Here is a 15,513-nt window from a genome sequence, read left to right as displayed (position 1 = left end):
AAAAGATGTTTAACATCACCAGCCATTAGAGAAATGCAAATTAAAACCACCATGAGATATCTTGAAACATGTATCAGAATGGCTTTAAAAAAAAAAAAAAAAGTGACAATAATACCAAACGCTCCAGAGAACTGGATCACTTACACATTGCTGGTAGGATGTAAAATGGTAGAGTCACTCTGGGAAACTGTTTTGTTTTTGTTTTGTTTTGTTTTTTTTCACAAATCTAAACGTGCAGCTACCATATGAACCAGTGACTGCACTCCTGGGTATTTACCCCAGAGAAATGAAGACTTCTGTTCACACAAAAATTTATACATGAACATTCCAGATGTCCTTCAACCATACAGCATGGTTAAACAAAGTGTGCTACACCCATACCAAGGAGTACGGTTCAGTTACAAAAAGAAACTACTTTGATACACACAACATGAATGGATCTTGAGGAAGAACCTATTCCAGAAAGTTACATATCCCAGAAAGTTACATATCGTATGATTCCATTTATGTAACTTTCTGGAAATGACAAAACCAGAGATGGAGAGCATATTAGTATTGTCAGGAAACAGGGATGGTGGGGGGGGGGGGTGGCGAGAAAGAGAGGTGATTGTGGTTCTAAAAGGGCAACAGGGGGCTCCTTGGTGGCTCAGTTAGTTAAGCATCTGACTCTTGAGGGGCGCCTGGGTGGCTCAGTCGGTTGAGCGTCCGACTTCGGCTCAGGTCATGATCTCATGGTTCGTGAGTTCAAGCCCCACATCAGGCTCTGTGCTGACAGCTCAGAGCCTGGATCCTGCTTCAGATTCAGTGTCTCCCTCTCTCTCTGCCCCTAACCCATTTGCATTCTGTCTCTGTCTCTCTCAAAAAAAAAAAAAAAAAAAAAGTCTGTGTAAGCATCTGACTCTTGATTTCAGCCCAGGTAAGGATTTCATGGTGGTGAGACTGTGCTGGGTGGGGAGCCTGCTTAAGATTCTCTCTCTCCCTATTCCTCTGCCCTGCACCCACATGCCGTTTCTTTCTCTATCTCTCAAAAAATAAAAATACACTAAAAAAATCTATAAAAGGGCCACAGGAGGGGTCCCTGTGGGTAGAACTATTCTGTATCATGACTTTGATGGAGGATCCAGGAACTTACCCATATGACACAGCTCTGCGCACACACACACACACACACACAATATACATGAATACAAGTAAAACTGGAAAATCTGAGTAAGACTGGTGGAATGTATCAATGTCAACCTCCGGGTTATACTGTACTATAGTTTTATAAAATGCTACCACTGGGAGCAAATGGGTGAAGGGTCCACAGAACCCCTCTATATGATTTCTCACCATCGCATGTGAACCCATGGTTATAGCAAAATAAAACCTTCATTAAAAAACCAACTTTAATATTTAAACACACATACACACATGTAAATAACAAGCATGGTTTATTAAAACATTCCACCTGGATTAGTCTAAGTAGTAAAACTGTATTCAACAAAAGAGCCAGTAGAAAAAAAGGATCATGGTTATGCTATATTAAAAATAAGCATATAAGAAAAAAACCACTCAAACAATCCCAAACCAACCATACGTGAGAATATTATATTTTGAAGCAGTTGCTAATGGAATGCATAGATGGAATGAAAGCTGTAAATAGGAGGAACAGACCTTCCCTCTGTTGTTGCAGGAGGGAAAAAAAAAATGGTAGAGTTGATAAGATGTTTCACAGTTCAAATAGCTGAATTTGATGGTGAATTTTCAAAAGTCTGGTAAGCTAGGTGGGATATAAAGGGTGAACTCATAGCACTCATACGTGTGGGCAACCGGTGGACTGGGGCACCTTGTCACATAAAAATGCACCTAGAAGACTCCACGGCTAAGCCATGCAGGAGAAATAAGTTCTTTCTTATTCTAGCTACAATTTTCTTCTATTATTTTGAATTGTTGTGCCGCTCACCTCTCTAGCTATATGTTCTCCTCATTTTCAGTCAGTCCTATTTTCAGCACCACAGTGATGGTTAAGGAAAACTCTTACACTTGGTATTTAATTACCTAGCTCCAAATACGGTAACAATGACTTTAAACCAGCCCTTCTTTGATGACGGACAGGCCTGTATTTGCACTGTCCAACTGTGAGCCACTAGCTACAATCGGCTTCTGAGCACCCATGGCTAGTGTGACTGACGAGTTCTATATTTTGAGTAAAATTTAAATTTAAATAAAGGTGCCTGGGTGGCTCAGTCGGTTAAGCGTCCGACTTCCAGCTCAAGTCATGATCTCACAGTTCTTGAGTTTGAGCCCCGCAACAGGCTCTGTGCTGACAGCTCAGAGCCTGGGGCCTGCTTCAGATTCTGTGTCTCCCTCTCTCCCTCTGCCCCTACCCTGCTTGTGCTCTGTCTCTCAAAAATAAATAAACATAAAAAAAATTAAAATAAATAAATTTAAATAGTCACATGTAGCTACTACTGAACAGCGCATGTTAAACCTTTAATCAAAAATGATTTGAGGGTATGTATCTCTTTTTCCCTTGCTGAACACCCCACTTCAACCTTGGTTCTATCACCATTTTTCATCTGAAATGAAAGTGACTGTGTCTGGTGTGGTTTGGGAGTGCCAGTTATTCCTAACCCTGACCACTTCCATCGCACGTGTTTCAAAACTACCACCGAGCCTCCCGAGTGGTCAGCCTGCTTCCACACTCAACACCCTGGCGTCCACCTGGCAGCCAACGATGGGCCCTCTTCGGTGGGTTCGCACGGTAGTTAATAAAACCCAGATGCTGGCTCACGGTCGACAGGGCCTTAAATGACCTGTGTGTGCCCTGGCTCCTTCCGGATCTCACCCCAAACCTGTTAGTTCACCTTTACTCAGGAAGCCTGCGCACGGCTGATCCCTCGGCCTAGAATGTTCTTCCCCAACAGGCACAGGACAGTCTCTTTTTCACAGTTCAAATGCCAAGTCCTCAGAGAGGCCCCCCCTAATCTACCGCAGAGGCTGCACTCTGCCCCTGCTCTCGGTTCTCCCCCCACCCCAGAGCCGGTGCCTGGCACACACTGGGCACTTAATAACATTGCCGAACGAAGGAAAAAAAATCCCCTATTGCTTTCTCAGAATCTTCTTCCTTTTGGTTATTCCACCCCTATCATCTCTAACAACTTTCCTCCACTGGATGTTTTCCTGCCTGTCGATGCTATTTCTCTCCCCTGGGCTCTGGAGACCACCCCCATCTTCCTTCTCTGACATCCACTTTATCAATCACATGCCCACTCTGCTGCTCTCCCCAACGTAACCTTTTTTTTTTTTTTTTTTTTTAATTGGGGCCTTCCTCAGCATTAAAATATACGTAAAGTCCTACCTCAGACTCATATCTCCAAAACACAAACGAAAACCCGCTGGCTCTCCCCAGTTTCTAGGTTCCTCCCTGGTTAACATCTCACTTATCTCTTCACCTCCAGAGCAAAATCCCAAAGAGAACCCCGAGCGCGTCATGCTTTCTTGACTCCTCCAGTGCTTCCTGCTGCCTGCCAGGCCTCGCAATGACCTAACTCTGTCCGCAGCATTCAACCCTCAAAGCAGACATCTGGACTCGGCCTCCTCCTCCGGCCTCCATGGCACCCTTCTCTCTCAGTTCTACTCTTGACTGTGCAGCGATTCTTCTGCAGGCGCCCTTTTTTCTCTCCTTCTATGCCAATATTGCACAGCGTTCTTGTTCCTCCTCATGCTATGAACTCTCCGAGATACCCTCAACCTCTGCTACCATCTGTATGCTAATAACTCTCCAATGCTTGTTTCCAGCTCTCTCCCTCTAGTTCTACACATATGTCTCCAACTGCTCATGGAACATTTCCACTTGGTTGCCCGTACATGCATTTCAAACCCAAAAAGTTCAAGATCACCTGCGCCCAAATATGTGCCTCTTCTTGTAATCCCAGACCCAATTCTTCCCCACGGAGATATCCAACCCAGGAAGAGGGGCGAAAACTCAGCCTCCTCCGCACCCCTCTTTCTAAATGCAGAGCCAAGCCTGACTTCTTCCTCTCCAATCTGTCTTTGATTAATCCTTTCTTCTTTAAGAGGTACTACACTACTTTGGCCCTCCCCATCTCCCATCACACAGAACCCTGCCTCCTAACTGGTCTCCCATGTTCCCAGGGTGGCTACCGGTCTGGCTGTCCCCCATGCACGCATGGTAGTTTCCTTCTAAAACAAAACCCTGAGCATATTACCTTCGCAGACTCCTGACTATAGCAGGATGAGGACCAATCATCTCTGTGTTAGCACACACCCTTCCATGGCCTAACTAGGCTTGTCCACTCACCTTATGCACGCAGTTCCAGTCATGACAAACTGATGGGACAACTGAGACTTTATGCCTGTTTATAGTGTACTCTCCACCTGGAATATCCTATCCAGTTATCTCCCCACATAACTCCAGCTTCTCTAAGACTCGGCACAGTCACGGTCCTCCTGCTGCAAAGTGTCCCTGATACCCCCAAGTGGCCTACCCTATGCTTCCTCTAAATTTCCACTGCCTCTGTTACACATTTCCAAAGATCACACAGTATCCCTGTTAGCCACTTAAAAATATTTTTTAATGTTTATTCATTTTTTGAGAGAGAGAGAGAAAGAGTGGGGGAGGGACAGAGAGAGAGAGGGAGACACAGAATTTGAAGCAGGCTCCGAGCTCTGAGCTGTCAGCACAGAGCCTGACACGGGGTTCGGACCCATGAACTGTGAGATCATGACCTGAGCTGATGTCGGGCACTTGACCGACTGAGCCATCAAGGCGCCCCAGCCACTTTATATGTCTTTTCACATCAGAATGTAAGCCCTTGGATTTCAAGGATGATATATTTCTTTTATGATTCCCTAAGACTTAGCAAAATGTATGGCACATTTAGGACTGAGTAAACCTTGAGTTTTACGTATTGAGTAAAACTCAATAAACCTTGAGTTCTACGTATACCGCATTACTCGCAATTTCTGCCAACCCTAAGGTTTACTGCACTTCTAGACTGGGGCATATATTCTTTTCTTTACCTGGAATGCATCCCATTTTCTGGTCCAAGGCATAACTTCATAGTGAAAAAAGTACAAATGTATAACACATAAACCTGGATTCAAAACTGTCTTCTATACTAACTGCATGTCTTGGGTTAAATCATAACCTTAATAAACTTTGGATTCTTATACCATGAAACTGAAGTAATATTCACCTTGAAGAGTTGCTTTGAGGATTAAGATCACACCAAACACCCGGTGGACAGTTAGTGTCGGCACCTTACACATTATCTAAGCTCACATCATCTCCTCTGTGGAACATTTCTCAGTTACCTTTGAAGAGTTAGATAAGCCCTTCCTTTCTGCCCTCCTATACTAACCTTTAATTCTATCATAGCACTATTGTGTTATTTTATAATTTTGAGTTTTAGTTATCTGCATTCCTCCATTAGTTATGAGCTTCTGGTTATGGGGAGTTTTGCCTTGTTTGGTGGGAAAGTTATTTGCTATTTAAGAATATTCTTCATCCAAATTTCCTAGGTTAGAAGGTTAAAAAGGTTTGAATGAGAAAGTGCACCTATGACCCAACCACCATAAAATTAAACATCTCTCCCCGTTTAAAACTAGCAACGTGCCTTTCATTTGTGTCAACCTCTAGCCGATTCATTAAGGAACATCCAACAACCCAATTCAAATATGACGCAAACTGACCATAAAACCAAAGTGCAATTCTTGCAAAAGAAAAAACAGGGGCGCCTGGGTGGCTCAGTGGGTTGAGCACCCGACTTCGGCTCAGGTCATGATCTTGCAGTTCTCGAGTTGAGTTGGAGCCCAGCATCATCGGGCTTGCTGCTGTCAGCGCAGAGCCTGCTTCGGATCCCCTGTCCCTCTCTCTCTTTGCCCCTCCCCCACTCATGCTGGCTCTCAAAAAATAAAAGCCTTAAAAAAAAAAAAAAGGAAAAAGGTATCAGTAAATGGATGAAAATTATGTTGCAGAATGTCCAAATTACATGCAGTTTTGACAAGCGAAAAACTGATGAAATAGTTAACTAAAAAACCAACAAGTATGAAGACAAGACAGTACTTCAAAAGAAATCAGTTTTGATATTAAAGAAACAATACTTTTATCAAAGAAACAATACTTTTTCCAAAAACATTTACCAAAAAGACCCTTTCTGAATGGGCTACAAAAAAAGTCAACGCTAAGTGGAGATTGTTATATCTTAGTCTAATGCAACCCTGTTGGAAAAGATACACACAAAAATCAACACATGACTTATTCTTCATTCTAAGGAATAAGCCATAGTTGCAATTATAACATTCTGAGACATATAGAACATTTATTTTCATAATCTTTTGGGTTGATTTTCAAGGTAAAAATCCCAAGAAAGGGACGCGTGGGTGGCTCAGTTGGTTAAGCGACCCACTTCCGCTCAGGTCATGACCTCGAGGTTGGTAAGTTCGAGCCCCACGTCGGGCTCTGTGCTGACAGCTCAGAGCCTGGAGCCTGCTTTGGATTCTGTGTCTCCCTCTCTCTCTGCCCCTCCCCCACGCACATTCTGTCTCTCTCTCTCTCTTTCCCAAAATAAACGTTAAAAAAAAAAAAAAAATCCCCCAAAACTCCTTCCTATCCTACCTCTTTCTGTGTGTGAAATTCTGAGTTCTATTTTAATGTATCTACTTTCAGTGGTCTTTCTTGTCAATTACCCAGGTTTCAGCAAGTCCTCCATTATCCTTAGTGCTTGTCCTGGACACTCAATGAATGTCTCATCAACGACTGCAAGACGAAGACAAGGGTTCAATATTTTATGCTGATCTCTTGTCCCAAAATGACCCAGTGGACTGGGAGTCCTCGAGGCTAAGTCACATTCTAAATCCCTCTGAAACCTCAGATCCATTCTGGGCATCGGAGACACTATTTCACAAATTTCTCAATGAATCTCACAGATGTCCAACAATCATGTCTAAAAGTTTAAGGTTCTACGATTTATGTACAAAACACTGTACTCACTGCGGTAAGGGTGGGGAGATGGAGCCACAAAGCTTAAGAACACTCCCTGATTTTATATACATTTTGGGAGCCATGGCAGAGTGCACATGAATGCATAGCTCAATGAACTGACGGATTCCTCAAATTCCAAGACTGTCCTCACGTTTCTATTCACCTGACAGCTAAAAGAGAAGGGCTTTGCTACACCAGCTTGAGACGGAGAACTAAGATCACCAGTGCTTTGCAAACATTACGTTCTTTCCTCTCTGTCTTACAGTGATTGGAGCGTCTGTGCCTCCGGTTCAAAGCTCTGCCCAGTTCTGTTCAAAAGAGGAAGAAAACCCACCTCAACAAAAGTGAAGCGTCTCGCACAGCGGGTGGGCTTGGGAGATCCCGGAGCGGGCGGAAAGCGCCCGACCCTCCCACCTGCTGCTGGGCGGGGGCGTCGCCCTCCTCCGTCCGGCACCAGGGGCGCGGCCGCTTCCTCCCTCCTCCCCTGTCTCCAATCCTAACCCCGCGCCGCCCCTCGGCTCCGGCTCTCCAGGACGCGGGAGAACAGTGATACCTGGAGATTGGACGAGGTGGATGCCATGGCGGAGATCCGAGGCGGCTCCCTGGGGAAGAAGTAGGGCAGAGGAAGCCAACAGCGGCAACGTCGAATCGCGCCCGGTGTTGCCTCAAACGTGCGCAGGCTGGTAGCCCTCGGACCCGGAGCGACGCCTCCCCTTGGCGAACTGGTTCCAAAACCGCAAGCCGGCGCAAGCCGCCGACCCTTCTCAGAAAACTTCCGCAATTCTGAGCCCCCTCCGGGCTCTCGTCCCGCCTCTGGCCTCGGCACTTCCGCTTTCGTCATCAGCACGCGCGCTACCCAGTCTCCAGCCATTCTGGTCTCGCCTCGGTCCCGGGGTCTCGCGATGCCGGGAGCCCGGAAGCGCTCCCGGGCCTAGTGGAAGTCAGGCTGGGCGCAAGCGCACTGCGGCTCTTACGTAGGGGCGGAGATGCGTCCTAGAGCCAAGATCTGTTACGTTTTCTTCTTTTTCCAGATGTTTTACCCTTGAGGTGAATTATTGGCTCTGGCTCCTTTCAGTCCACATCATGGAGCGTGCCCTGGAGTTCTGTGGCTTTTGAGTGAAAAAGTCATCCCGTCCCCAAGACCCACCATGTGGGGACTTCGGGCTCGTTTACTGTGTCTCATTCATTCCGTTTTCTCCTCTGTAAGACGGGGTTAATTATATACAGTACCCACCTCAGGATTGTGAAGAATGCTAGTAGCATGCGCTGGCATAGTGTTGGGTGAACAGTAAGATCTCAGTAAGCCTCAGCGTTTATTACTCAACACTGTACACTTTATTCAATAAGTTGTCATGGCTCCGTGAGGTCCTGAGAATGTTAGTAAAAGACAGGTGTGGTTGCTGTCCTCTAGGAGCTCACGGTTTGGTGGGGAAGCAGGCTCCTGAACACAAGTCTTATGAAACTGGCAGATCAGATTATCTTTTACACCATTTATAAGGAAGGTTAATGACGAGAGGTTAAGTGCTTTCTGTGAGATCACATGTCAGGGATTAGTCGCAGACCTTCAATAAGACCTTGCGTCAGCCTTTCTATCGTTTGCAGTCAAAATCCTCTTTTTCTTCATCCTTATGTAGGTAAGCTTCCCAAAGGAAAGTGAAATAGGTATTTAATCATTCCTCCATTTTATTTCCTACTCACTCCCTAATTCTTCCCGATCATCTGATGTCTCCTACTAAAGTTCTTCCCTCGCCCTTCTTACTAGGTATTGTCAACTACCCAGTTCTTGAACTCTCACTTGTAGAGAATCCTAATATTCTTTGTCTTTCTCCTTCACTGTCTCCCCTTCTTTTAAAAAAAAAAAATTATTTATTTTGAGAGCAAGTGGGGGAAGGGCAGAGAGCGAGTGAGACAGAATCCCAGGCAGGCTCCATGCCATCAGTACAGAGCCTGATGCGGGGCTTGATCCCAAGAACTGTGAGATCATGACCTGAGCTGAAGTCAGGAGTCAGATGCTTAACCGACTGAGCCACCCAGGTGTCCCACTGTTTCCCCTACTTATTCTTCTCTATCTGTAGCATTGTGTCAAGAGTCATGTTCTCTTTAATCAAACTACTCCATCCTTGCTCATCTTATCCCCTTCCTGGACTTTATATAGCAATATAATAGAAATGACTTCCAATCTACATCTCTAGGCCTAATGCTGTCTTCTGTCTTGCATTCATAACCTTCCAGAGATCTCCAGAAATCACAGGACTTTCCCACAAGACAAATTCAACACATTTGTAGTCAAGTTAATGATCATCTACCCCAAACTTCTCAGAATAACATCATGAAAACTCCATCATCCAGGCTCAAAGCTCAAAGTCAGCCCTCCCTCTGCCTTCATCTGCCAGTTCACCTTTCCACCCCTCTGTTCCCTTCCACTTACTGAAAATGCTGTAGGGATCGCAGCCCTTACAGTGTCAGCACATCATAGACATTTAATAAATACTAAACCTTTTAACTGAGCTGCTTAAAAGAAATTGCCAGATCCTTAATGACTATTGGATAAACCTGATTTTCCCTGAAGATACAACTAGACTCCAATTTACCTTTCACCTCAATCCCTAAGAGTCTATGGAACACCCACTAAACGTAAGTCGACTAGGCATTAAAAAACTACAGAGATGAATATGGTATGGTCTTTGCCATTCAGGAGTTTACAATTTAGTGGAAGACACAGACACATAATAGTGAAAAGAGAATCCACTGATATAAATTACCACCATGTGCCAGGCTGCTGTGGATATTGGATATGAACCAAACGGTCAAAAATCCCTCTTTTATCACTATCAACAAATCGTGTTAGTATCACGTACCCTCAATATTCAAAGAGAAGGCTATCGTCTGTAAGGTATTTTCAAAAATCCATAATTTTAGTCTACTCGTGAGAAAACACAAATTGAGGGCTTTTCTACTTCTAAAAAAATGCCTAACCAGGCTCTTCAAAAATGTCAAAGTAATGAAAGATAAGAAAAGACTGAGAAACTGTCACAGATTGCAGGGAACTAAGGAGACATGACAACTAAATGCAATATGGGATTCTGGGTTGGATCCTGGAACAACAACAAAAGACATCAGTGGAAAAACTGATAAAAACACAAATTAAGTCTGGATTTTAGCTAATAGTACTACACTGAAACAAATTTTATAGGGTTTTTTTTTTTTATGTTTACTTATTTTCGAGAGAGACAGAGTGCAAGTAGGGCAGGAGCAGAGAGAGGGGGAGACACAGAATCTGAAGCTGGCTTCAGGCTCTGAACTGTCGGCACAGAGCCCAATGTGTGGCTCGAACTCACAAGCTTAGATATCATGACCTGAGTGGAAGTCGGATGCTTAACCGACTGAGCCACCCAGGCACCCTGAGTTTTGATAAATAAACAAGATAAGATGCTAACAGTAGGGGATATTGGGTAAAGTGTATATGGGCAGGGCACCTGGATGGCTCAGTCAGTTAAGCGTCTGACTCTTAATTTTGACTCAGGTCATGATCTTGCAGTTCGTGGGATCGAGCCCTGCATCGGGCTCTGTGCTGACAGTGTGGGGTCTGCTTGGCATTCTCTCCCTCCCTCTTTCTCTGCCCCTCCCCTGCTCATGCTCTCTCTCAAAATAAATGAATAAACTTAAAAAAAAAAAAGACTATATGGGAATTCTCTAAATATCTTTGCAACTCTTTTGTAATTATTATTTTAAAATAAAAGATTTTTTTTTTAAATTCCTGCTCTTTGGGAGTTTGCATTACAGTGGTATAGAAACTTGTTACTTTTTCATGTTGAAAAATGTAAATCTAAAATTGTTACCTGTATCATGGTTTATAAAATACTTCCACATACATTATCTTATTTCTTAATTCTGTGAAGTGGATCTTAAGTATCCCATTTTTACAAATGAGGAAAACAGCCTCAGAGAGATAGATGGTCCCCCAATCCATGCAGCTTCTAAGTGATAAAGCTGGAGTTTGATCCCAGGTCACATGACTCCAGATGGGATGTTAGAAGACAGACAAGGACTCATAGACACAGGCAGTTTGCACCATGAGGCCACAGAGGAGGGGATGCTTAATTTGGAAGGAGCGGTGAAGAATTTCTCGGGGAAGGTGTCAGTTAAACCAAATCTTAAAATCTTAAACTGATTTGGACAGAATGTAGGCCCTTTTGAGCAGAAGGAAAGCATGAATAAAGGCACAGGAGAATAAACATCTGGCATGTTTGAGGGAAGGCTAGAATGGGGGAAGCGACAGGCGCTCTGGGGAAGGAGAGGCAGGAGGGAAGCTAAAAACGCACCAGGAGGCCCTGCCAGGTGCTCAAGGCTTTGAATGATAAAGAGTTCAGACTTGGTTCGGCAGGGACTAAGGATTCATCGGCAGGCTCCCCCGCCCCAGCCCCTTTCTCCTGCCCTTTGTCCTCTCCCTTCTCTGTAATTTTCTTCCTTTTGGAAGAAAGTAGAGTATATAGAGTCCTGATTTCGTTCAGTATTGGTTAGATGAAAATGGGTGTCACAGTTTGTAGGGTGCACCAGGGGGAGAGAGAAGCCAGGAAGATGGAGTAGGAGGCGACAGCAGCGGTGTTCGGGTTTAGACAACAGGACAGGCAGAGCCCAACAGCCTACATCCCATTCCTGAAGCCCAGCACCTACTTGGACCGTGATTAACATGTCCTCTTTCCCACATTGCTTTCTCCATTTCAACCTGGTGAAAATCATACCTATTCTTCAAGGGCTCATTCCGATGTTAGTTCCTCGAGAAAACTTCAAAGCCTCTCCGAACTTTCATAGCACTTTTGACCTTGGATTGTCCTTAGGTCATGCATGCTAAGTCCCTAAAATAGGTCCCGGAGCACTGCGGGTGCACCAAAAATGGCTCGTCTCACTCACACGGCGTCCATCCTTTCTAGACCGTCAAATCACCGAGGGCGAAGACTTCATCTTATTCACTTCTGTAACCCTCCCTGTGCCCTGGCTCCCCACATGTCCATACAGGATAGGTGCTTGACTAGCCAAGGCTCGTTGAACAAAATGAAGCCTCCTTGCTCACGATCAAGGGTTTTGGATATTAAGACGTTCAGTTGAGTGTTGAGCGACATTTGTGGATTCGGGCTCAGCAGGGTCTCTCCAGGTCCGTCCAGGACCAAATCCATCTCATTCCAAGCATCTTCAAGGAAATGCCTACTGGCAAAGTCCTCATAGCCTGCCCTGCACAGCCATTCAAGTCCACTCAGAAGTGTCGTCCCAGCTTGTTGAGTCACCAGCTTCCTCCCTGCAGCATGACTATAAGGAAGGCGAAGCCCTGGCAGTGCTGATCACGTGAAAGAAGTGACATGGGCCGTTCTTGGGCAGGAAACCTGTTCTCCATATCAGGCAGCATACCTTTCTGAATGTACCCGGGGAGCCTGGAGACCCAGCCCTTCCTCAACAGCTGTGATTCATTTTACTCCTAGGAAGCCACAGAGAGTTTCTGGACTGATGGCCTCAATGTCAGTCAGCCCCTTGAGGGAGGGTGTGTCCATCGAAGCAGCCATTCCTGGTTGTTGATGACCTCGGGGCAGGTGCACCCTAAGGCTTTGGTGCAGAAGGAAAGCTGAGGCACCTGTCCTCAAGATGTTTACAGGCCACCACCACCATCCCCCAGACTGTAAACACTCGGAACACAGAGAATGCACTTAGAAATAACGGATTTGAGGGTGCCTGGGTGGCTCAGTTGGTTGAGCGTCCGACTTCGGCTCAGGCAACGATCTCACTGCTCTTGAGGTCAAGCCCTTCCTGGGGCTCTGTGCTGACAGCTCAGAGCCTGGAGCCTGCTTCCGATTCGATTTGGTGTCTGTCCCTCTGCCCCTCCCCCCACCCACTCTCTCAAATATAAATAAGCATTACAAAAAAAAAATTTTAAAGAAAGAATTGATTTCAAACTCCTTTCCCTGCTACTGTTCAACCCAAGTCTTTTCCTGAATACTTTTCGTCTAAGAATGCCTCCCGTGCTCTTGTGCTAGATTCAGCATTCAAGCAGTTGTGGCTGAAGGCTGAAAAAGGTCAAAACTCCTTTTCTTCCCCCCTTTCAGACAGTACCAGGTGTGAGCTGTATTTTTTCCGCGGCTAGGATGGAAGTGTGTGCAAGTGTGTGTGTGTGTGTGTGTGTGTGTGTGAAACACAAGCGGCCATGACTTGCCACCTTGATGACCATCGCTGGGAAGAGACTGCCCGTTGAACCAGTCTTTCCACTTTACTATAGGTTTAAAATTCTCCACAATAAGAGGTTTTTTTTTTTTTTTAATTGTATTTCCATGTTTGTGTTGAACTCTGTTCAAATTCTTCATCCAGTTTTCCATTCTGGTGCTCACCTTTTCTTCCTTCTTTTATTGATTTGTTAAAGTCCTTTGTATGTTAAGAAAGTTCTTTCGGTATACGTGTTGCAAATATTTTCCCATTTTGTTCTTTGTTATTACTTCTTTTGGCATGAACATTTACGTTTCAACACAGTTACATTTATCATTCTTTTCCTTTTTCTTTCTTTCTTTTTTTCTTGTTATGCTTAGAGAGATCTTACCCACGGCTAGATTGTTTAAAACAACAACACTATACCTGTATCTTCCTACAGTACTTTCAATATTTTGTTGCATTAAGTCTTTGACCTCTCTGGAATTCATTTGGATGTAACAATTAAGGCCAAGATCTAGCTTTGTTGTTTCTTTTTATTTATTTCAAATGGATAATCAATTGTCCCAATATCATTTCTTTCCAAATTAAAAAACATTTTTTTTTTAATTAAATAGGCTTCCTGCCCAGCATGGAGCCCGATGCAGGGCTTGAACTCATAGCCCTGAGATCAAGACCTGAGCTGAGATAAGAGTCAGAGGCTTAACCGACTGAGCCACGCGGGTGTCCCCCAATATTATTTATTTAGCACCCATTTTTTCTCCACTCATCTGAAAGACTACCTTTCGTGTAGACCAGTTTCTCACAAGGTTTTGTCTGAAATCTTGATTACGTTTCAACTACTCCTTTTCATCATCTATTCTTATGCCAGGAAAATAGTTTTTATTACTGTAGCTTTGTAATTCACCTCAATATTTTGTGGAACTGCCTGATTCATTCGAGGCAGAAGGGAAAACTAAGGATTCAGGCTCTGATGTAGGAATGCTTGGTTCAAACCTCGGCTTGAATGGATATCAGATAATTACTTACCATCTCTAGGATGCTGTTTTTGCTTCTATGAAACGAGGATCATAATACTACCTGTCTAACGGGGCTGTGCAAAAATTAGGTGAGCCTAGTGTATAGCAGAATTGGGCTTGGAACATGGTTTACACCCACCAGGTGTGAGCTATCAATCATTTTCCGGGTAGTTATGATTTTCTTATATTTATTCTTCCCTGCCAACTTTGGTATCCCTTTGTCAAGTTCCACCTAAAAAGCTTATTTATTCTGAAATTGGATTGGTAGATTAATCGGGGCAGAGGAACATCTTTATGATATGGAATTTTCTCAGATTTCCAAAATATGTCTTAATTCAAGCCTCCTTGTATGCTTCTTAGTAGAGTTTCATTTTTTTTTTCTTTATATAGTTTCTGAGCATTTCTTCTAGGCTAATTTCTAGGTATTTTGTTGTGTCATTGTTGCTATCATAAGTAGTATAATCTCTTCTCTTTATATTTTTTGTAGTTAATTGTGATTCAAATGTAGGAAACCATGAATATAGGTAGATTAATTTGGCATACGTGTTGTTTCTGATAGATTAACAATATATCTCTTGGGCTTCTGGATGAACAGTGAAAACATCTGCAGACAGTGATACCTTTGTCTCTTTCCTGTGTGATGTCGAAAGTGTCGAGGGCAGTCATCCTAGTCTTTCTTCTTCCTGACTTAAAGGAATGCTTGTGGTGTCATAAATAATTATTTTCAACCTTATTGCATACATTATCATTGCTTAAACACAGCAGCTTAAAGCAACACACTCTTGGCATCTCACAGTTTCCGTGGATCAGAAGTCCAGGCACGGCCAAGCTGGGTTTTCTGCTCAGAGTCTCACAAGGCTGAAATTAAGGTGCAGGCTGGGCTTCGTGTTCTGGAGACTCAACTAGGGAAGGATATGCTCCCAAGCTCCCTGAGGTTGTTGGCAGCATTCGATTTCTTTTCTCTGTAGAATTCATGATAGCTGGCTTCATCAAAACCAGGAATACACACGCACGTGTGCACATGCACACACACACACACGTGCACACCCACACCCACACCCACCATCTCTGATGCTTCAAGTCTCTGACCTCAGAGAAGATTCAGATTCTCTTCTAATAGGGCTTACCTGATTAGGTCATACCCACCCAGGATAATTTCCCTTTGGATTAACTGCAAGTCAGATAATTAGGGACATTCATTATACCTGTAAAACCCCTTCACTTTGGCCATATTCTATTGGTTTGAAGTCACAGGTTCTGTCTGTACTTAGGAAAGAGGATTATTCAAGGGCATGACTCATTGGGGGGTCTTTGGGG

General features: G+C 44.1%; 1 protein-coding gene across 1 annotated transcript in view; it reads right to left on the bottom strand.

The window, feature by feature from the left end:
- The window catches only part of VPS4B (vacuolar protein sorting 4 homolog B), a 34,328-nt gene extending 26,451 nt beyond the window's left edge, over positions 1 to 7,877 (bottom strand). The window contains exon 1 of the mRNA XM_049619760.1: positions 7,545 to 7,877. Coding sequence (XP_049475717.1) covers positions 7,545 to 7,862 — 318 coding nt within the window. The 5' untranslated portion in view covers positions 7,863 to 7,877. The remainder of the gene's footprint in view (positions 1 to 7,544) is intronic.
- Between the last annotated feature and the right edge of the window lie 7,636 nt (positions 7,878 to 15,513).

Source organism: Panthera uncia (assembly GCF_023721935.1).
Source record: "Panthera uncia isolate 11264 chromosome D3 unlocalized genomic scaffold, Puncia_PCG_1.0 HiC_scaffold_8, whole genome shotgun sequence".
NCBI lineage: Eukaryota > Metazoa > Chordata > Mammalia > Carnivora > Felidae > Panthera > Panthera uncia.
The sequence above is the reverse complement of the archived record's forward strand: the minus strand, read 5'-3'. Positions and strand labels throughout refer to the sequence as shown.